Below are 24,729 nucleotides of genomic sequence, written 5' to 3' on the forward strand. Positions count from 1 at the left end.
AATTAGTCCTTACTCTTAATAATTTCTCCTTTGGCGTGACCCCACTAGGGAGCACCAGGCCATTGTCTCCCACACCATCACCGACTTTATCCGCTCAGGGGATCTCCCATCCACTGCTACCAACCTTATAGTTCCCACACCTCGCACTTCCCGTTTCTACCTCCTACCCAAGATCCACAAACCTGCCTGTCCTGGCCGACCTATTGTCTCAGCTTGCTCCTGCCCCACCAAACTCGTTTCTGCATACCTCAACACGGTTTTATCCCCCCTTGTTCAATCCCTTCCTACCTATGTTCGTGACACTTCTCACGCTCTTAAACTTTTCGATGATTTTAAGTTCCCTGGCCCCCACCGCTTTATTTTCACCATGGATGTCCAGTCCCTATATACTTCCATCCCCCATCAGGAAGGTCTCAAAGCTCTACGCTTCTTTTTGGATTCCAGACCTAATCAGTTCCCCTCTACCACCACTCTGCTCCGTCTAGCGGAATTAGTCCTTACTCTTAATAATTTCTCTTTTGGCTCCTCCCACTTCCTCCAAACTAAAGGTGTAGCTATTGGGCACCCGTATGGGTCCTAGCTATGCCTGCCTTTTTGTTGGCTTTGTGGAACAATCTATGTTCCAAACCTATTCTGGTATCTGTCCCCCACTTTTCCTTCGCTACATCGACGACTGCATTGGCGCTACTTCCTGCACGCATGCTGAGCTCGTTGACTTCATTAATTTTGCCTCCAACTTTCACCCTGCCCTCAAGTCTACCTGGTCCATTTCCGACACCTCCCTCCCCTTTCTAGATCTTTCTGTCTCTATCTCTGGAGACAGCTTATCTACTGATGTCTACTATAAGCCCATTGACTCTCACAGCTATCTGGACTATTCCTCTTCTCACCCTGTCTCTTGCAAAAATGCCATCCCCTTCTCACAATTCCTCCGTCTCCACCACATCTGCTCTCAGGATGAGGCTTTTCATTCCAGGATGAGGGAGATGTCCTCCTTTTTTAAAGAAAGGGACTGCTCTTCCTCCACCATCAACTCTGCTCTCAAACGTATCTCCCCCATTTCACGCACAGACGCTCTCACTCCATCCTCCCACCACCCCACTAGGAATAGGGTTCCCCTGGTCCTCACCTACCACCCCACCAGCCTCCGGGTCCAACATATTATTCTCCGTAACTTCCATCACCTCCAACGGGATCCCACCACTAAGCACATCTTTCCTTCCCCCCCCCCCCGCTTTCCGCAAGAATCGCTCCCTACATGACTCCCTTGTCCATTCATCCCCCCCATCCCTCCCCACTGATCTCCCTCCTGGCACTTATCCTTGTAAGCGGAACAAGTGCTACACATGCCCTCACACTTCCTCCCTTACCACCATTCAGGGCCCCAGACAGTCCTTCCAGGTGAGGCGACACTTCACCTGTGAGTCGGCTGGGGTGATATACTGCGTCCAGTGCTCCTGGTGTGGCCTTCTATATATTGGTGAGACCCGACGCAGACTGGGAGATCATTTTGCTGAACACCTACGCTCTCTCCACCAGAGAAAGCAGGATCTCCCAGTGGCCACACATTTTAATTCCACATCCCATTCCCATTGTGACATGTCTATCCACGGCCTCCTCTACTGTAAAGATGAAGCCACACTCAGGTTGGAGGAACAACACCTTATATTCCGTCTGGGTAGCCTCCAACCTGATGGCATGAACATTGACTTCTCTAACTTCCGCTAATGCCCCACCTCCCCCTCGTACCCCATCTGTTATTTATATACACACATTCTTTCTCTCATTCTCCTTTTTCTCCCTCTGTCCCTCTGACTAGACCCCTTGCCCATCCTCTGGTTCCCCCCCCCCCCATTTCCTTCTCCCTGGGCTTCCTGTCCCATGATCCTCTCATATCCCTTTTGCCAATCACCTGTCCAGCTCTTGGCTCCATCCCTCCTCCTCCTGTTTTCTCCTATCATTTTGGATCTCCCCCTCCTCCTCCCCCTCCCACTTTTATATCTCTTACTAGCTGTTTCTTCAGTTAGTCCTGACGAAGGGTCTCGGCCTGAAACGTCGACTGTACCTCTTCCTAGAGATGCTGCCTGGCCTGCTGCGTTCACCAGCAACTTTGATGTGTGTTGCTTGAATTTCCAGCATCTGCAGAATTCCTTGTGTTTTCACCATTAACAATATTTAGGTAACTTCTAAATATGGTCTTTGAATTCAAAGCTTTTTTGTAACCAAATTTGCAAGCACATTGGTGACAAAAATGATTGATGACCCTGATGACAGTTATACACAGGTCTCCAGTAGTAGCTGGGATGTGGACTACAGATTACAATGGGAAATAGAAAAGGCATGCCAAAAGGGCAATGTTATGATAGTCATGGGAGATTTTAATATGCAGGTAGATTGGTTAACATGCAGGTTGGTGATGGATCTCAGGAGAGTGAATTTATTGAATACCTACAAGATGGCTTTTTAAGCAGTTTGTTGTTGAGCCTACTGAGGGATGAGCGAAACTGGATTGAGTGTGAGGAAAGGAACCGGAGGTGATTAGGGAGCTTAAGGTAAAGGAACCCTTGGAAATCAGCGATCACAAAATGATTGAGTTCAACTTGAATTTTGATAGGGAGGAAGTGAAATCTGATGTAACAGCATTTCAGAGGAGTAAAGGAAATTACAGTGGTATGGGAGGAGAGTTGACCAAAGTAAACTGGAAGGAGATGTTGGCAGGAATGACAGCAGAGCAGCAATGTCTTGAGTTTCTGGGAAAAATGAGGAAGGTGCAGGATAGATGTATTCCCAAAACAAAGAAATACTCGAGTGGCTGACAAGAGAAGTCAAAGCTAATATAAAAGCAAAAGGGAGTGCATACAATAAAGCAAAAATGACTGGGAAGATAGAGGATTGGGAAGCTTTTGAAAACCTAGAGAGCAACTAAAAGAATCATTAGGAGGGAAAAAGATGAAATATGATAGCAAGCCTGCAAACAATATCAAGGTGGATAGCAAAAGCTTTTTCAAGTATGTTAAAAAATAAAGAGAGAGTTGGGAGTGGCTAGAAAATGGGGAGCAATAATAATGGGGAACAAGGAGATGGCAGATGAAGTGAATGAGTATTTTGCATCAGGCTTCACTGTGGAAGACACTAGAAGTGTTCCAGTTGTTGAAGGGAGTGAGGGAAGAGAACTGAGTGTAGTTACTATTACAAGGGAGAAGGTGCTCAAAAAGCTGAAAGACCTAAGGGTACATAAGTCAGCCAGGCTAGATGAACTGCACCCTAGGGTTATGAAAGTGGTAGCGGTAGAGATTGTGGATACATTACTAATGATGTTTCAAGAATCATTAGACTCTGCATGATTCCAGAGGACTGAAAAATTGAAGATGTCACTCTACTCTTTAAGAAAGGAAGGAGGCAGCAGAAAGGGAATTATAGACCAGTTAGCCTGACCTCAGTGGTTGTGAAGATGTTGGAGTCAATAGTTAAGGAAGAGTTTATGGAGTACTTGGTGACACAGGACAAGATAGGACAAAGTCAACAAAGGTTTCCTTAAGGGGAAAACTTGCCTGACAAACCTGTTGGAATTCTTGGAGGAGATTGCAAGTAGGATAGATAAAGGGGATGTAGTGAATGTTATATATTTGGACTTTCAGAAGGCCTTTGACAAGGTGCTACACGTGAGGCTGCTTACCAAATTAAGAACCCATGGTATAACAGCTAAGTTACTGGCATGGTTAGAACATTGGTTGATTGGTAGGAGGCAGCGAGTGGGAATAAAAGGATCCTTTTCTGGTTGGCTACCAGTGACTAGTGGTGTTCCGCAGATGGAATAGATGATAGAAAGATTGGTGGAAGGGCAGTTAGTGTTGAGGAAACAGGAAGGCTACAGAAGGATATAGACAGATTAGGAGAATGGGCAAGAAAGTGGCAAATGAAATACAAAGTTGGAAAATGCATTGTCATGCACTTCGGTAGAATAAATAAATGTGCAGACTATTTTCTAAATGGGGAGAAAATCCAAAAATCTGAGATGCACAGAGACTTGGGAGTCCTTTTGCAGAACACCCTAATCGTTAACTTGCAGTGGAGTTGATGGTGAGGAAAGCAAATGCATTCATATCAAGTGGTCTAGAATATAAGAGTAGGTGAGGCTTCACCTTGAGTATTATGATCAGTTTTCACTCCTTATCTAAGAAAAGATGCGCTGGCATTGGAAAGGGTTCAGAGGAGGTTAACAAATATGATTCCGAGAATAAAGGGTTATCATATGAGGAACATTTGATAGCTCTGGGTCTGTACTCGCTGAAATTTAGAAGGATGAGCGTAGATCTCATTGAAACCTTTCGAATGTTGAAAGACCTAGAGAGAGTAGATGTGGAAAGGACGTTTCCCATGATGTGGTAATCTAGGACAAAAGGGTATAGCTTCAGGATAGAGAGGTATCCATTTAAAAGAGAAATGCAGAGAAATTTCTTTAGCCAGAGTGTGGCGAATTTGTGGAATTTGTTACCACAGACAGCTGTGGAGGCCAAGTCGTTGGGTGTATTTAAGGCGGAGATTGATAGGATCTTGATTGGCCAAGTCATCAAAGGTTACAAAGAGAAGGCCGGGGAGTGGGGCTGAGGAGAGCGGAAAAAAGGATCAGCCATGATTGAATGGCGGAGCAGACTTGATGGGCCAAATGGCCAAATTCTGCTCCCACGTCTTACAGTTTTATGAATATGCCATATATTGGAAAGAAAATTGCTGCTTTGCCCAGTGTAAATTATGCATTATTTTAATTCCCTAATCTGCCCCCTTTCTCCAAGGACATATATACTCAAAAGTAAAATTCTCATGTGGATGAAGAGCTGGAAAATTATGAATGAACCCTTAAAGAAAAGACCTGTGGCTTTTGTTTTATGAGTCTGTGTGTAACTATGACATAGTGCAGACCTTTCCACAAGTATATTTTCAAGAATATAAAAATACTGGGACTAATCCTAAAAGTGAGCATATAGTAAAGAGTTTAACTAAACATTTCCTCAGACAGTGTGTTCCTTTTAATGTCAGCAGAAACACCGGATTAACCCATTCTACATGTAAAATAAAATACTTGTATATAAAATTGCAGTCATTCTTCATGAGGGTGAAAGCTAGACATTTCAGTTTGATAGAAATGCCAGTGCATTCAGTTATTTTATGCGGTTCTCCATTATCCTAGAAAATTTCTTCTTCAGTTACAAGCCTGTCTGTAATCTTGATAAGGACATTTTGAGTATGAGCTCTATCTCGGTAGACAAAGAATCTGAAATGAAAAGATTGAAACAGAGCTGTTCTTATTAACAGTGCTGCTTTACTTGGAATCTTAAGTGTTTGACGGTGTTGAAGAAAATCAACATGCTACCCCCAGAACAAATAAAAGTTCAAAATTACTCACTCTTCTGAGAAAGCAGAACTTGGAGAATCTTGTTTGGTGTAACTGGGCAATGGATTATTTGGTTGTTTATTGCTGATCATGTATAAATGCACAGACTATCAGTTTGACTATTTTGTTTTTCTTAGGGAAGTTCTTGCTTTTTTAATATGAACTCTTTGAAAATATTTAAGCGAAATGGGAAATAATAATTTTATTATTTGTTTTAAAGCTTTGTAAATGCTTTAAAATTGCATATAGTTTTGGCTACTATATTATACGTCAAAGACCAGGATTGCCCACATTTTATGACTTGGCACAGAATGGTGATGATTATAAGAGGCACTGGAGAGAACCCAGAGATAATTTGCAAGGATAATCCCATAAATGTGACAATACACATTCTCAGGGAATGATGGACTGACTTGGTGACCTAAAAGAGCCTTGAAAATTACAGAAGGTTTCAATGAAGTGGATTCCCAGAGAATCGGTTTGACTGTACCCAGAGCTTAATGTCCAGTTCTGAATGCTGGACGTTAGTGAAGGTGTAAAGGCTTTAGAGCAGAGGTTCCCAACCTGGAGTCCATGGACCCCTTGGTTAATGGTAGGGGTCCATAGCATTAAGAAGGTTGGAAACCCCTGCTTTAGAGAAAGTGGAAAGAGAGTTTTTGTTATTTAGATAAAATTTGGCTGTTCTCCTTGGAGGATGTAAAAAGAACTGATCGAGGAATTGAAAATCTCAGAGGGTGTGAAAAAAGCAAATGTATTCACTGTTAGGAAGTCCAAGAATCAAGAGACATAAAATGAAATTGATTAGAATAAGAACCAAAAGTGAAGAATATTTTTTTCCCACAAGTGGTTAGTGTGTGGAGTTCTGTACCAGGTGGACGGGAAAAGGCCAATGTACCAGTCAGAACTAAGCTGAAAGAAAGAAGTTTGCATCATTAAGGGGAAAGAGCAGAGAACTGAGCTAAGAACTATACTTACAAAGGAACTGAATCTGCAAAGAGTTGGCGCAGACTTTATTGACCAAATAGCCTCCTTTGGTGCTGTAACAATTCTGTAAATCTAGCAGAGGATTTGGAAGGCATTTCATTACCAAAGGAATAGTGGAAGTGTGGAAATGACTCCCAAAGGAGCTAGCTGTGTTGACTATAATCGTTTAGGGTGATGGTGAAGAGCCAAAGAAACACAAGCCAATAGAATTCAATGGTTAATTGAAGGGGTAGCCAATTAGGACCAAGGCAAGTGAACAGGGGGCCTATATCAACACGAGCACTCCCGGAGAGTAACACCAACAGCTGTGCATTGAGGATGTCACCTTGACTGATGATGAAACATCTGTAAGCTAATTGCTAGGCTCGTCGAACACTACAACATCAAATGACTACAACAGTGGGATTTTAGAGGAGGCTGGGAGATGAGGGAGAAGAGAAAATGGTGTTACAGTGATAAGTTTAGTTGAGGAAAGCAAAGCAAGAAGGCACTCAATTGACCAATAAACACCAGCATGGATGAGTTTTATTGAATGATCTGTTTCTGTCATTTACACTATTTAACTCTATGTAACTGAGACCTTGCATTGCTGTACATATAGGATTCTTTCCTTAGCTGATCATAACCTGTGACGAAAAATAACAAGAAGTAATGCTAACAATAATGCATTGAACACATTCTTTTGATTGAATCCTTTGAAGTGGAAAAAATGCATGTAATATTAGTTTAAATTGTTTTCTTTAACTTTTTTATACACTACAGGCGATCTTTCATATTGCATTGAACTTCTGTTGTTGCTGCTGTTTGTATATTTTCTATGATTTCTCCATTCCACATTTACATCGCAATCTAATCTCTTGCTTCAGATTTCTGCCAGCACATAAACTTTGCCAAACTCCTCAGATGACTGGTGTTCAAGACATTGAAAATGGTAAAGGATTAGTGGGCCTGATTGCTTTGCAAAAGTATAAACACGATGATGAACTGATGAGAAACAGTTCTGTCCTGGAACCTCACCCTGCTGAGAGGCGGGAAGGGCTATCAAGCCCGACAGAGTCACTCGAGGAGCTGAACCACATCAAGAAAAGTGAAGGTACAAGTGCTTATCACGGAGGAGAAGATAAGGAACATATGGCCTTTAACCTCTGCAGCAGGCTGAGTCGCAACTCAGAGGAAAATTACAATGTGGCTTCCCAGTATAAACCTTTACACATTGTCTGGCCACACAGGTGGTGAGTAATATACATCTGGGGTAATCTATACACGTAAATCATCCCTATCTTTTCAGAGGCACATTTGACATATTATCACTGTCAAAGCTGGACTCTGTAATCTCTTCTGAACAGAGCAGAATCTGCAGCTCAGCTAATTGCTACAAGTATACAGTCATAAACTTCAGTTTTCAGTGCCGTTAGAGGGGAATATATTGGGATTAAAATGCAGTAGCGAAGAGGTGTGAGGGTGAACATACAGAGGGATGTCTAGCACCTAGTATTTTTGCAGAGATGGATGTGAACATTTTGTTTCAGTGACCTCTGAGCCTGGTTAATCTGCATGTGGCCTGATTAGAGTCTACTTCATCTGAGATTATAAAGTGCTTGGAAGAGGCGCTTGGGATGGATCAGTAGGTCAGATTTTATTGAACAACTGTTTACAGGTGAATCAGTTAGTGCACACAACAGGAAAATAAATCGTCTTTACACAGATTTGACTTCCAGTACATTAAAACTCCAGAAGCTTTCATAGTTGATCTGCAGCAGCTGGTATCTAAAGGGATTTTCATCTTTGACTCTGGGGCCTTAAGAAACAAAATGTGAAATTTCTGGTGATATAGTGTAAAGGAAGAATTGACCCAGAATTAGTTTACAAATCATGTTGTAACATGATTTTTTTAACATTTATTATTAAAAGTCATTCTTTTCATAATTCTTTTTATCATTTAATGGTGCTGAGTTGGGAAATGCAGCAACTATACCTGAAATCCTTGATCCATGATTACATATTAGTTCAAGTCTCTTATTATGTAACGGGATGTTTAATCAGTACAATATATAGAGCAAGCAGTAGTTCCAGAAATAAAATTAATGTTTTTAAACATTAGTAGAGATGGAGACATGTATACCAGCATCGCTTATGTCTAGGGCATCCTTAAAAATCAGGAGGGCACAGTAAATTTTAGTGCTGCTTCAGGTCATCAAGGGTAAACACAGACAAGCGAGTTATTCACTTCATGACTGTATCTATTAATTGAAGTACTGGTATTATAAATTGAATATATTAATATTTGGAAACAAAAGATGTTGTCATTTGATATGTGTTTTTTTGTAAAAGCCAGCCAGGTTAATATACTTTACCTTTGAGAATTTTAGAAAGGAAACAAGCAGGGGAAAAGGGAAGAAAAGACAAAAACATCAACTCAAGCTGTTTGTTGCCATTACCTAAGTTAGCTATGTCAGCTTTCTTGGCCCACATCTGATAGATATTTGTTGTATAGGGAGCAAAAAAATATCAAACTCTAACACTATTGTGTGCACATAACCATCTGTCACCAGTAGCCCGGAGATGAGAGGAAGATTACGAGGAATAAACATTGAGCTGCAGAGCATTGGTAAAGCCTTCAGGCAAAAACTCTTGTGGGGACATCAAAGACATTCTAATTCCAAGGCAGTCAAGGATTACAGTTTGTAACCTATGCTGACAACAGATAAATGGCAGGCAATATTGTGCTCGAGCTGTTGGGTCTTGCATGGAGTATTGATGATGATGTTATCTTGCGGGATGGACTCTGTTGGGATAATTTCATGATAAAACACTTTAAATGCCACCCGGTTCTGTGCACTTGCTGGCTGGTTACTTTAATGTCAGGTTTGTTAATTAAGGGATACAAGAGCCCAAAATAAAAGGATAGAACTGGTGGACTTAATCAGAATTAGAAGTTGCTATTGAAGTGTGAGGGTGGTGGGGGTCGTAATACGACTAGAAGGAAAAACTGATAACTTAAAAAATAACTATCTTGGCATTTTTAAAGAATCACCTGAGAAAACTGCATTTAGAAAAAATTTACTTACATATTTTCTGTATTTCAATCTCTCATGCTCTCCACCCCATATCATTCACTCCCACTAACACCTTCTTCATTTCTTGATAGATATTTATTTAAAATTGAGGAAAAGCAGTGCTGCTGATGTTACTATTCCTATGGCAACAGATTTATTTATTAGGACCTGAGTTGACATGTGTTAATGTACCACATACCTGCTGATCGGCAAACTCTTCTCTTTCAGCTTCAGTTGACAATTAAGTCCTGGACAGATACAGCCAGGGGTTAATGTTACTCATTAGGAGAACTAGGTCATTACTGAGAAATCAAGGCACTTAAGACACCATGGGGGAAAAATACTAAATTCAGCATCTTGGTGAATGCAGCTCGTACATTAATTAACCTCGCTTTCCTTGGTGAAAAATTCTGTTATCATACACGTGCACTACCATACACCAATTAATTGCAAAAGCTAGTTTACTATCATCCCTTCAGTTGTCTTTTCTTCCTGCGCAGGAGTTCCATTATTTTCTGCAAAATTCTAATGTCTATATGATGAGTAAAAAGGGTATTAAAATTAAGAAGGGAATCATCATGGAAATCAGTTTTGCCACAAGGGAATGGACAAATAAGAGCCTCTCAAATTAAAATAAATAAGCTCTGTTAATACCACACCTTAGGAGCCTAATATGAACCCTGCAGAAATAGTGTAGTTGGAGGTGCTGCTTTAGATTATTATTAACACGTAACAGAGACATTTGACCTTCAGCAAGAAGCTATTGTAGTCTAAATTCACAGTCCTTGTAAATGATGATGTTCTTGTTCCATACAAAAGAATTAGTTTTGTATTTTTCAGATAGATTAGACATTGAGTCTGGACCTTAACCTTGCAAACCATGTGATTAGTTTTTTTTCTCTCACAAGTATTCATAAGATGTATAAACACGTACAAATAAAATGTCATTTTAACTTGCACACAGAAATCTCTATTATTGGAGGTATATATTGGACTACCCACCTCTCGTTTAGCATTTTCACATTGCATATTCAGAATGTTTGAAAAAGGTGGGCGTACATGGCAGATAGATGGCACTCTGAGGGTTAATGTGAATTTCATGTAACTTGGACAAGTGCTAAAATTAAAAAAAAATTAATAAGTTCTGATTGCAGGATTGATTAATGTTGTGATAGGGAACTGTGCAGTAAAACTGAGAATGCATCTTGCACTAATTAGCACTTGAGTAAAAATTTCACCAAGGGTAAAAATTCTATTGAAACCCAGTATTTATAATTAAAATGGAATAGATTTTATTAGAAGTTTTTTTCCTTTAAAACATTGCCAAGAATGAATAGCAATGTTATACTGCTAAATTATTATTTGCTTTGTTCTATTTGATCCATGTCACAAGATCAAGTTGAAGGATTTCCCTGCACTTTTTAACATCCTACTCTGCATAAATTGCAAGTAGTAAACTTTTTTCCAACCAATGTTTACCTCAACCCGGAGCCAGATTGTTCTGGAGTTAAAATATCCTTAACTGCTATCAACTAACATGATTTATTTTGTCAATAAAAATATACAGAGCTCCACTAAGTAGAAAAATAATATTGTAAGGGTTATTTTGTAATCAGAGTCTAATTTAATATTGTGTATCTAAACTTGTGTTGTCAGAACTGTTGAGGAATCAGGATAGTTGGTACACCAGAAATTCTTTTCATCAATATGTTTAAATTTAACTCTTAATGTGCCAGAGATGATCGTGATACAACGTACCTCAGTTAAATTCTAGGTATGCTGATGCGGGAAGATAATTGGATGCAATTCAAAATGTTTCCAATTACTATTGGGACACTATTAGGGTTGATCAATTTCTTCTCCTTGGATTCATTTTACTCCTTTTAATATTTGATAAAGAAGTTGTAGAGAATCATGATGAATTTTATTATCCTACAATTTCTTTAAGGGGGAGGGCAAGAGATGAATTTACTTTATAAACAAATAGTCTTGATGACTTCATCAGTGAACCAAGCTGGAGGAGTTCGGAACTTGACAGTGTGAGGGAGCTAAATTAGCATCAGCAAAAACACAGTCATTAGTTACAACATTTTCAACATTTCAACTGTGTATGCTAAATTCTCTCCCTCACATTGTCAGACTCATAACTCCTTTCAGCTACCTTTCTCATTATTATCATGGACACAATATAAATGAACAAATGCATGCAAAGCATTATAAGGGACTCTTAACAACTTAGCTATATTCTATTCGGCTATCTTTCAAAAGGTTTAAAAGGAAAAGTAGTTTCTAAGTGTAAGGAGCCTCGATTTGGGGTATTTTATTTTCATGACATGCCAAGTGCCACCTTATTTAACTTACAAAGCCCTCTCACCACCTTGAATCTTGCTTTGTTTCAAGGGAGCATGACAAAGACCCTGAACTCTTCTTTAAGACATTATTGAAGCTGAAGGAGGATGGACTAACCTTCGAAGTTTCTGTCCTTGGCGAGACTTTTACAGATATACCAGGTATTGCTTCATTGAGACATAAGAGCATTCCTTCCCCAACCCTTCCCCCCCCTCCCCACCACACAAAAATAAACACCTTCAATGTTGCAAAAATCTCTGTCAGTCTCAGAAACCTCTTTGTTGTTGTTGAGCATTTTTTTCCCACTTCTAAATGCCTGGAGTGAGCATCATTCATGGATCATTACTTTCCAAAGAAATTTAAGCGTGGAATGCCATTTAATTTTTCCGAATGCAGTCCGTCATTAGGAAACTTAGCTGTCACAGTGATGCCATTTTTGGTGTGATGTTTTTGTTGCCTCATTTCTTTTAATTTTATCTCCATTAGCTTAATTCTTTTTTAATATTTTCATTTAACGAACTTTACAGTCCATTTTGTTTCACTGTCTGCTAAGCGAGTTTTATGAAGCAGACAGTTGGCTTTTCATAGAGGGGAGGATGTTGAGGCGGCCCTCGCTTCTGTCAGCTTTTGCACCTCAGCATTTGGTTCTGCTTCCTTGCCTTGATTATACAAGCAAACAACTCTGAGAAGTTCTATAAAATAAGCAGAAGCTAATTAACCTGAACTTTAGACGAGGCAAAGCTGACATACGAGTTAATTTTGCACCATATTGAATTGTTGAATATTTTTTTCTCATTAAAGACATCTTTGCTGAGGCCAGAAGGGAATTGGGTTCCTCTGTTTTGCACTGGGGCTACCAAAGCAGCAAAGACGACTACCTCAAAGTTCTGTGCACGGCAGACATTGTCATATCAACAGCAAAACACGAATTCTTTGGAGTGGCGATGTGAGTGCTCTTTATTAGTTAATGCTAATTACTGTCAACTGAAATGCAGATCTCTGCAAACATTTGAGGGAGAAATGATTTCTTTAGAAATTAAAGTGACTGTCACGCTATTTCCTTTTGCAAATGTAAAACATAAAAGAAGTCATGATGCGCAAAAGAATATGAAAAACAATTATTAGTCCCTGTCATTTAATATATAGGCATTTTTGTAGTAACGTTTATGGATAGTGGTATATCTTGTACATCTTTTTTTTACATGTCATTGGTAATGTAACATAAAATATGGGTTACAATAACTCACAGTGAGGATCATTTTAATCTGATCTGCTTAGTATAACAACATTAGCATTTTCACTTAATTAAAATATCCCTAATGCAGCAATGCTTTAATCATGCTGCTTTATATTTACCCTCCTTTTGTCATTAATAATTAACATTATCTTTTACTTAAAAATAGGAGAAAAACATAATTATAAGGCTATATTTCCCTGATTTCAAAGGTTTCAAAAAAAAGGTGCTATCAATAATTAGTGTTTTACTGTTCCAACTCAAGTCAGGTCTCAAAAGCCTGTGTCATCTGCATTATAGTTTAAAAAAAGTATTCCACCTATCAGAACAGTTATTGCTGGACAACGTGACTGAGTGCCATTGCCTGCAGTAAAATAATTCAGTGAAGAAAAATTATCAGCTAATTAAATGTAGGATCAGAATCCCAGTAACTATTTGCAAATAAATTATAGGAACTGAAGAGGGATAGATCATCATTTTAAGATTCATAGAATTAGCACTTTTGGCAATAAAGGTCATGGTATTGCTTTTGTGACAGATGCTCAATATTAACCCAAAATATCTTCATGTCTAACAACATACATTGTGCTTTATTATATTTATATACAGTAAGTATGGGAGTTTTAATTTAATAATACTTACCATTGCTTTTGTGCATAGTTAAATACTTTTGTTAATCTTGGACATTTATTAACTATGACAGTTGGATGTAATGAGGTATTTATTTTAATACAGCAGGTAAGTGATTGTTTCGTATAGTTTGTCTGTTCTCTCTCTTCACTCATGCTTACACCATATTGACATACTTTTCCACATTTACACTCGTACCCAAGAAGAGTTCAACAGTGAAACAATAGCGATTATTGTCCTGCAGATGATGCTACTTGTGTAACAAATTCACCTCTGCTGGATTGTTTCATCCTTTTTTATCCACTTCCCACCTGATTTGTATACATTTAGATTAGTAAATTCCCAATGATATTCTCAAAACAACTTCGAAAGAAATTAATGAATATTAGTGGACCAGTTGTGCTTTTTCCCATTACTTAGATTTTAGGCAATCTTTACTGCCTGTCCCTCATCGTTCTTTAAAAATGAGCCACATGCCTTAACCACTCTAATCCATCTGTTGGGCTGGTAATCCCCACTGTGTTCCAAAGTGTATTCCAAAAATTACACATTCTTAAATAGAAGTATGAATATGTTTAAAGCACTTTACTTTCGTACTATGTATACTTTACTATTGCAACAAATTACTCAGGATTGTATATGATATTAAATTATTCCAAAGTTATTAGGTCTGAAGTCACTTCCCCAGAAATTACTCACCTCTGTTTTTCATGTTTTGAATAAAACTACATTTTGAGACTGCAAACTTATTTTTTTTTTAATCGGCAGGGTATATATAATATATAGCAACTGTAAACGAGAATTATGGAAAACATCACACATAAGGTGCTGGTGGAGCTCAGTAGGTCAGGCAGCATTTATAGATGGGAATAAACGAAGTTTCAAAGTAGATATATTACCAAAGCCTGCACCTTGAGATCTGTTTGCCTACAGACAGTCACAAAGCAAAAAAAAGAACGCAATGAAATAATAATAAAGACCAAACCCCTACTGCGCAGAGAAAGGGGAAAAAACACAAATCATGCAGACAATAGAAATGAGTAAGAACATTCTAAACCAAAATGCGTCCTCAGATCTGAACCCTGGAGTAGGCCCAAAACCTACTCATATTAATGGACACTGAGCACAATAGCCAGGGCAGTCTTCATCAGTTCTGATGAAGGGTCTCAGCCCAAAACATCAGCTGTTTATTCCCATCCATAGATGCTGCCTGACCTTCTGAGTCCCTCCAACACATTGTTTGTGTTGCTCTAGATTTACAGCATCTGCAGTACGAACCTCTTGTGTGTGTGGAAAACATGCTTGTCAATGTAGAAGTGATTGGTTACTTAATCTTTAACCAGAGCCAGCAAAGTAATTAATAAGTAGTAGCAATCTTCAGAGCTGTACATAGAATGAGTTACATTTTAACTATTGTTTTTGTCACCCTCTCATCATTACCATTTCTCTTAAAATTCATGGGGGTAATTTCCTATCACCATCCTGAGAAAGGAAAGTTGATTGTGGTCTCTGAAATGGTGATGTTGTTCTAATTTCAGGTCTTGATTCGCACTGAATTACATGACAGTTGTGAATCGGTGGCTGTTAAATTATTTAAGAAGTGCAGTTGGAATGGATACAAGTGCAGAGTTATTCTTTGAGGTGTAATACATTGATAAAAGAGAATCTGCTCTCGAGTTTGATATAAAGAAAGCACAGAGACTGATTATAGAATTGTAATAGGACAAATGTTGCACACCTGTGAAAGGGCATTTGTTGCCCCAGCTGTTGAACCTGCATATGTAGGCTTTCCTGCTGTGCTTTTGACTAATGCTGTCAATCGGTGTCATTGTATCTGACCTCCCATTGTCTAATGCTCTTGTCTGTGTAGCCCAGGCTTTAGAATTTCAGACTAGATTCTTCCCAAGTAATCTTATGCTTATTGAGAACCTGTATTATCTCAATGTCAAAAATGCAAAAGTTTATTAAAGTGTTTGGAAGTTCTGTTTTAAAATACAAAGCTAACTTGGCAAAAGTAATTGGAACTCTAATGTGAAGGGTCAAAGTCTCAGCCAGAAAGATAATGCTAGCAGTTATTTTTTAAATGTGCAAGATGTGCAGTTATCAGGTTTCATTAAAGTATACTTAATACTGAATAGCCAAGATTTTACATTTACTGACAAGTCTCATTAATATGAATTTTGATGGACCTGAATATTTTATACTTGTTATCAGAAATAAATGTTCCTCCAGATTAGTTCAGTGAGAGCACTTTGAGTAGTCTACACTACTTGTCCGACAAGGGTTTTTATGCTATTAGAATGCTGCTTGTGTTAAATGAGATTTGACTGCATTATCCCTCCGAAAAGACATGTTTGAAACATTAGTACAATGCAACTTGCTATACATGTTGGTATTAAAAAGTAATGTGACACAAATGCAAGTTATGCCTGATAAGATGGAGGTAGGTATAGCCTTTTATGTAGTGCTTAAAGGTAGTATGAAAAAATATAATAACAGTCAATCATAAGACTGTAAGACTTAGGAGCAGAAGCAGCCCATTTGGCCCATCAAGGCAAATTTACCACCATCCCATCAAGTCTTCTCCACCATCCCATCAAGTCTAATTTATTATCTCTCTCAAACGCATTCTTCTGCATCCTCCCCGTGGCCTTTCATGCCCTAACTAATCAAGATTCTATCAACCTCCACTTTAAATATAGCCAGTAACTTGGCCACCACAGCCTTCTGTGGCAATGAATTCTACAGATTCATCACCCTCTGGCTAAAGAAATTACTCCTCATCTCTATTCTAAATGGACCTCCCTCTGGTCCTAGACTCCCCAACTATAGGCAGCAATCTCTCCACATCCACTTCATCTTTGCCTTTCAATATCAAAAGGTTTCAATGAGATCCTTCCCTCATTCTTCTAAACTCCAGCGAGGACAGGCTCGCCATCAAAGGCTCTTCATACGTTAACCCTTTCATTCACAGAATCATTCCCATGAACCTCCTCTGGACCCTCTCCAATGCCAGCTCATTTTTTCTTAGATAAGGGACCCAAAACTGCTCACAATACTCCAAATGCAGCCTGACCAATGCCTTATAAAGCCTCAGCATTACATCATTGTTTTTCTATACTAGTCCTCTCAAAATGAATGCTAACATTGCATATGCCTTCCTTACCACAGACTCAAACTGCAAGTTAACCTTTTGGGAATTCTGCACGAGAACTCTCAAGACTCTTTTCACTGATATTTGAATTTTCTCCCTGTTTAGAAAATAATCTATACCTTAATTCCTTCATACACTTCCCAACACTCTATTCCATCTGCCACCTCTTTGATCATTGCCCCAATCCGTCTAGGTCCTTCTGCAGACTCCCTGCTTCCTTAACACTAGCTGTCCATTTACCTATTTTTATATCATCATTTTTATAGCCATCAATTTCGTCATCCAAATCATGAATATATAACGTGAAAAGAAGTAGCCCCAACACAGATCCCTACAGACCAGCATTAGTCACCAGCAGACAACCAGTAGAGGTCCCCTTTATTCCCATTCTTTGTCTTCTGCAAGTCAGCCAATCTTCTATACAATGGTAGTATCTTTCCTGTAATATCATGGGTTACCTTGTCAAAGGCCTTCTATAAATCCAACATCTATTGACTCTTCTTTGTATATCCTGCCTGTTAATCCCTCAAAGAATTCAGGCAAGGTTTCCCCTGAAGGAAGCATACTAACTTTGGCCTACTTTATCATGTGTCTCCAAATACCCGGAGACCTCACCCTTAATAATGAACACCAACGTCGTCCCAATTACTGAAGTCAGGCAAACTCGCCTATACTTTCCTTTCTTCCGCCTCCTGCCCTTCTTAAAGATTGGAGTGACATTTGGAATTTTCCAGTCTTCAGTTTCCTCTCACTTCCCAAAGACGTACCGGTTAGTAGGTCAATTGGTCATCGTAAATTGTCCTGTGATTAGGCTAGGGTTAAATAGGTGGGTGCTGTTGGTGTGTCTCATTGGACTGGAAGGGCCTGTTCCATGCTCTCAATAAATTTTCCCTCATCCATCCATACTCCCTCTTCCAAAAGGTACTTACGACTGAAAGCACATGTAGCTTCTTCTGAATGGTTCACCAGTAAGATGAAGTAGTCTCTTGACCTCACGGTCTTGCTCATTATGACCTCTCTACATTGCACTCTGTCTGTGGCTGTTACACTTTATTATGCACTCTGCTATTGTGTTACCTTGTGCTACCTCAGTGCATTGTTGTAATGACTGTTATGCAAGACAGGTTTTCCACTGCACCTTGTATTGTTAACGTTGCTCCTCTCCACATCTTGTGGCACATCAGGTGGCAACCTTGCAGTTTCTTTAGAATTTTTTGTCTTTTTTTTAACAAGGTTGAGTTGCTAGCTCAACACTCAACCCATGGAAAGCATGCAAGGAGCCAGCGGGATTCGAGCGCGGAAATATTCGCCTCAAAGTCACTACACCACTGGCCTGCACACCTTGGTATATGTGACAATAATAAATCAGTTTACCAGATACACATTTTAATCTTAGTTTATGAAATATACTACCTTCGATTCACATAAAATGATTGTAATCAATTGAAGAACTTTATTTTGGAACAATTATTTCCGAGGTAAAGGTTAAAATAGTAGGACTTGTTGCAAGTAAGTTTGTATTCATTTAAATAAAGGACAGTAAATAGTAAATTGGAAAGTTTAAGAAGATTCAAGAAATTGATGAGGTAGGAGTTGAGTTGAGGATGATCAGGGATGAAACTGCAGGAGTGAATGAAGAGGACTGAGATGTGTTATGACCAGGAATGAGTGGAAGGAATCGTTGGGTGGTTAGGGTAAGTGGATTGTGAGTGGGGGAGGTGGATAATCAGCAAGATCATGGTTTAAAATCGTGATGGGAGAGCAAGAATTGAGAGTGGTCAGAAATCAAAGAATTATCAGCATCTTGGGCAATTAGAGAATGAAGTGATCAGAACAGCTAGGGATAGTGCAGGAGAGGAGGTTTTCTGGTCAGAGCTTCGGGGATATTTGGCAAGGTCATGGAGGCACCAGAGAAGGAACAACTTCGAATGGTGCAGGAGTGTGGGTTTTCTGGTCAGGGCTTCGGTGGTATTGGGCAGGGTCATGGAGACACCAGAGAAATCAGCAGTATGTAACTAATTTTCTGTGCTTATGCTTTTCTGAGCTTGTGCTTTCATTTACCCTGAATGCCAACTTTCTCATTAGCTTCAGTGTTGTAAACTTTATAAATTTGGTACTTGTGTTTAATTTAGGAAGTTCCTGGATTCATTTCCTTGTCATAATACTATAATCTCCACTGTACCATCCTGCTGCATTTTGCCAGTAAAAGTTCAGTAAATCTGGTAAAAACACAAAATATGGTGTTTTATTTGATCCTTCAATAACTGAGACAGATCACCTCACTCTTGACATACACTTAAATGCAGCAGCTGAGTACAGTTCTGCAGTGATATAGTACCAAGGTTAGGCGGCACATCTAATCTTGTTCGAGTATGGTACGTCATCATAAATAAGGCAGATCACAAATAAATCAGTGCAAACACTTCACAGATGAGCCTTGTTAGTTGTACAATCAAATAAGTGATTGGTTTCATCAGTTGTTCTCACGCACTAAGGAATAGACAGGGCAATGTGGGAACTCAGTGTTCATACAGCATTTTTGTAGTGATTTAATTAGTTCTTTCACAATTTATCTTCATAACTACTAGTGTTTTGTAATATAATGTGGCATAGTACAGCTCTAAAAGCTTTATGCTATTTTAAATAGGGATGCTTTTGGGTTGTTCAATCATGGAATAGTCTTCTTTTAGTAGTCCCTTGGGATTGAGAATAGTTTGTCTTCACTTCAGTTCCCTGGCTTTTGAGATAGTTGATGAGGTTAATATGGAACTTACAGTCTTCCACATTTGGCTGGTGGTTTGGGAGAAAGTGTGTTTTATTTTCTTTGGGTTTTTTTGCTGGATTCCTACGTCTTCTTGAAGAATGCAGTCCAGCTTCTCAGTCTTGAATGCTGTGTCTTGAATTTTAGATCTTGAGTCATGGATTCCAATCAGTTGGTGGCAATATAACACTTTTTCTAAGAGGATCTGAGAGCATCTTCATCACTCTTACTGGTAATCACATAACTTGATGCAGCTTGGAATAGAGTATCTATTTATGGTACCTGGTGTCATTCAGACTTCATCTTAACCATCCCAACCACACTTTCTGCAACTACCTGACCTGTTCATCATTAACTCAATTTCCTGCAGGATATGATGTGTAACATTGTACAAAACAAATAATTACAGAAACCTTGAAATGATGTAGCACCACTCTCTATTTCTCCATTTCACAATAGCATTTTGTGCTTTTATTATTCATCTATTTCCCTTAAGTAAGCTGTCACCGAAACTTTTTCTAACACTATATAAGGCAGTGCTTTCTATTTCCTTATCAGCGTTTGTTAAGTCTTAATTCATGTTGCTTCTGTTTTTTTTAACCAGTCACCTTAAATCTGTTCTAATTAATTGTTGACCCGAGAGTCATTGGAAGATCTTAAACAACTCTTTTAGTCTTCTTATTTTTGGTTTGCAGAAAACCGCCTCATCTACTTTAGTCTATTTGCATACCCATTAACCATAGAATCATCCTAATAATTATCTGTTTGAACTTCTTCGATCTGAAGTGTTGCCCAATTTGACATCATGTACCAGGTTGGGGTATATGGTTGACCTGTATTTCTGGCTCTTGTAATCAATTTTTTCTATGGCGAGACTAGGTAACGTTGCAGACTTTTTAAAAACAAATTAAGTTGTTGTAAGGCTCCAGTATTGGTTCAGTGAGTTTATCTGATGAGGAGTTGTCCAGAGCCTTGGAATGCATTGCCACAATAAAGGTGGTGTGTGTTAGGAGGCCATCACTGTAGCTAAGCCATGCCGTCCAACAAAATTCCTGGGAAAGATTATGCCACATTGCCTGTCTCTGTTGAAATGGCAGTAGGAGGGTTGCAACTGACTGTGCTGCTTGTGGACTGAAGAATATAAAGTCAGTTAAAAGACTAGGCTGCTGTGGAGGCCAAGTCATTGGGTTTACTTAAGACAGAAGTTTATAGATTCTTGTTTAGTCAGGGCATGAAAGAATATGGGGAGAAGGCAGGAGATTGAGGCTGAGAGGGAAAATGGATCAGCAATGATAAAATGGAGGAGCAGACTCAATGGGCCAAATGGCCTAATTCTGTTCTTGTATCTTTTGGTCTTATAGCCTAAAATTTCTTTATCGCAGTGGAATAAAGGGAATTACAGAGGCATAAGAGAGGAGCTTGCTCAGATGGATTGGATGACGATACTGCTGGGGATGATGGCAGAGCAGAAATGACTGAAGATTCGGGGAATACTTCACAAGGTGCAGGACAAATATGTCCCACAGAAAAAGAGGATCTTGAATGTCTGGGGAAGGCAACCGTGGCTGACAAGGGAAATTAATCACTACATAAAAGCCAAAGACAGGGCATATAAGGTAGCAAAAGTGAGTTGGAATTTGGATGATTGGGAAGCTTTTATAATCCAACAAAATGCAACTAAAAAAGCTATAAGAAGGGAAGAGATGAAATATGAGGGCAAACTAGCCAATAATATAAAGCAGGATACTGGAAGTTTTTTCAGTTGTAGAAAGAATGAAAGGGAGGAGAGAGTTGATACTGGACCACTGGAAAATGATACTGGTGAGGTAGTAATGGGGGATAAAAAAAAAATGGCAGATGAACTTAATGGGAACTTTGCGTCTGTCCTCACTGTGGAGGACACAAGCAGTGTGCCAGAGGTCCATGAGTGTCAGAGAGCTGGAGTGAGCACCATTGCTATTACAAAGGAAAAAGTGCTAGGCAAACTCAAAGGTCTTAAGGTGGATAAGTCACCAGGGCCAGGTGGCCAGAGAGAGGTTGCTGAAGAGATAACGGACGCATTGGTGATGATTTTTAAAGGATCACTTGATTCTGGCATGGTCCCAGAGGACTGGAAGATTGCAAATGTCACTCCATTCTTTAAGAAGGGAGGAAGACAAAAGAAAGGAAATTATAGGCCAGTTAGCCTAATCTCAGTGGTTGGGAAAGTGTTGGAGTCTAATATTAAGAATGAGGTTTCGGAGTACTTGGAGACTAATGATATATTAAGGCAAAGTCAGCATGGTTTCTGTAAGGGAAAATGCCACTCCACTCTTTAATAGGGAAAAGGTTCAAACATCAAAGGTGCAGAGGGACTTTGGAGTCCTTGTGCAAGACTTCCAGAAGGTTAATTTACAGGTTGAGTTTATGGTAAAGGAGGCAAGTGCAATGTTGGCATTTATTTCAAGTGGAATAGAATATAAAAGCAAGAAGATAATAAAATGCTGAGCCTTTATAAGATACTAGACAGGCCGCACTTGTATTGTCAACAATTTTAGGCCCCGTATCTCAGAAAGGATGTGTTGTCATTGGACTTTCTCCAAGGACTGGATAGGGTCAATGTGGAGAGGATGTTTCCTATGGTGGGGGTATCCAGATCTAGAGGGCACAGCCTCTAAATGGAGGGGCGACCTTTTAGAACAGAGGTAAGGAGGAATTTTTTTTAACCAGAGAGTGGTGAATCTGTGGAATGCTTTTCCATGCACCATGGTGGAGGCCAAATCTGTGGGTATATTTAAGGCAGAAGTTGATTGTTTCCTGATCGGTTAGGGCATCTGAGGATATGGCAAGAAAGCAGGTCTATAGTGTTCAGTGGGATCCGGGATCAGCCATGATAGAATGACAGAGCAGACTCGATGGGCTGAATGGCCTAATTCTGCTCCTATATCCTATGGCTTTATAGCTTATTTGTTCATCCCTGTGTTAACGGAGTGATCAGACTGAGAGAATAGTTTCCCAACTCACATAGGTAGTTTGAAAAATGTACCATTTCTCAAAGTATATCAGTAGTGATCATTTGGGAAAGTTACACTGAAGTAGGAGCTGAAAATGAAGAAGACATTCAGCAGGTCGAACTGCATTTGTGAAAAAAAAGCAGAATTAACGTCTCATGGCAATGACCCTTCTTGAAGTTCATGATGTGTCATTATCTTGAAACATTAACTCTATTTATCTTTCCACCAATGCTGCCTGTCCAGTTCAAATGTTTCCAGCATCTTTGGTTTATATAACAAAGGGTCTTTGACCTGGGGTGTTGACTCTGTTCTCTTTCTTAGACACACACTGATTGGTAGAAAGTTTCTAAAAGTTTATTTCAGGTGTCCAGCAGCTGCAGTTTTCTTTTATACTAATTTATTGTACCAGCAGCTATACTCCAGCATGACAGCGCAAGCAAATTATTGATCACCTTTATCTTCTGCATATCAATATGAGAACCATGGGCATGGAAGTAAATATAGTTGTATGGTTTTAGCATGAAGATTTTGTTTTTATTTTTCTATCAATAATTAATTCTTTTACTGACAACATGGTAATACTAAAGGTCTCTGATATCAGCTTACTGAAAAATACAAATCCACCCTCATACATAAAGTACTGGTCATACAGGATAAGCCGAAGGACTTAAGGTAGCTGATGTTAGAAATGACGCATAGATATTTCCCAGGTGTATTAGTGAATGTATGGGCATATCATTGTTTAGTTTTTTAACAAGTCATCAATATATAACTGCTTAAACCCCCAAAATTGGAAGTGGACTTTGCAGGATTTTAGCATTTCATTACTTTTTATTTTCTCTTTGGCTTTAGTTTCATTACTTCTCTCATTTTCTGAAGTGCTGTACTTTCTCTTTTCCCATTCTGTGTATTACTGATGTGTATTTGGAGAGAGAGGAAAGTATTTTCAAGTTTACAAATACTAAACTTGATGGTGCATTGAATTGTGAAGTAGAGAGCAGAACATTAAAGAAGTACGTTGACTGAGTGTGGGTTATGATGACAGATGCAATTTAACGTAATGAAGTGTGAGATGGCACACTTTGGTTGTAGGAATGGCAGATGGAAATACAGTCTAAATTGAGAAACACAAGGAGGTGGGCTAGTAGTTATAAAAGTAAAATTTCGGAATCCAGGTAATCAGTCAGAAAGAGAAGCTTACAAGTGAAAAATCCAATCAAGAAAGCAAATGGGATGCTGTGATTTATCATAAGAATGTAGGATATCAAATCAACCCAGTCTATAATTATTTGAAGTATCTTTTATACCTCATCTGAAACTTTTGCTTGAAAATATTTGAAGTACTTCTGCATTGCTTGTACTGTGCTATCATTTCTTGTGACTTTTACGCTGCTGTGCCATTACCCCATACGGAATGACAGTGATTAACATGGAACTAGCTCTATTAACGGTGCTCTAGAATTTGCTGCAAACCATTCTTAATGTTAACCATTCTTAATGTTATTGCCATTTTAATTGTAAATTAATTAAACTAATTACCTGGCATTAAGTTGATTTACAGGATTGTGTTTCAGGAACCAAGTTGGTTATTTCCTGAGATTCAGGAATCTTTGCTGAGCTGAGCACAGGCTACATAGCAACTTTTCTCCATTAACTCAATTTGTCTTATAATGAACATTATTGAGTTAAAATCAGTCTGACATTTTATTTGGACTTTTAGTCAGTGGAAAGTTGACAACTTTGGAAGTTATCTGATTTTTGTGTGGAGTAGACTCATGGAACAGTTAGGACATCAAAGGAAACTGCCCAACACATGGAATCCATGCAGCCTAACTGTAGAAGAATCCAATTGATCCTATTATTCGCTCTGTCCTTGTAGCTCTACAAGGTTATTTTCCTCAATTGTCTATCCACTCTGTGATGAAAATATGTTGCCTATTCTGGCACCTTACAACTGTGTATTCTTTGTACCATCTTAAACGGTTCCAATCTTGTATACCACTGTCAAATTTCCCCTTAACCAACTTTACTCCTAGGTAAAGGTTACCAAGTTTAATCTAAACTTGTATGTAAACTTTCTCTTTACCAGAACCATCCTGAATCATATCTGATATATCGTTATATCCTTCTTAAAGTTTGGTGACTGGAACTAGATGCAGTACTCATGCTGTGGTCT

At 39.0% G+C, this 24,729-nt stretch overlaps 1 protein-coding gene across 7 annotated transcripts in view; it reads left to right on the forward strand.

The window, feature by feature from the left end:
- gtdc1 (glycosyltransferase-like domain containing 1) overlaps positions 1 to 24,729 on the forward strand; it is a 369,108-nt gene that overhangs the window by 307,314 nt on the left and 37,065 nt on the right. For 6 of the 7 annotated variants that reach the window (XM_063048614.1, XM_063048618.1, XM_063048615.1 and 3 more), the window contains 3 exons: positions 7,243 to 7,608; positions 11,833 to 11,942; positions 12,583 to 12,727. In XM_063048614.1, the coding sequence (XP_062904684.1) occupies positions 7,243 to 7,608; positions 11,833 to 11,942; positions 12,583 to 12,727 (621 nt within the window). The remainder of the gene's footprint in view (positions 1 to 7,242; positions 7,609 to 11,832; positions 11,943 to 12,582; positions 12,728 to 24,729) is intronic. The other variant, XM_063048619.1, reaches the window with a different exon arrangement.

This window comes from Mobula hypostoma, chromosome 5, assembly GCF_963921235.1.
Source record: "Mobula hypostoma chromosome 5, sMobHyp1.1, whole genome shotgun sequence".
NCBI lineage: Eukaryota > Metazoa > Chordata > Chondrichthyes > Myliobatiformes > Myliobatidae > Mobula > Mobula hypostoma.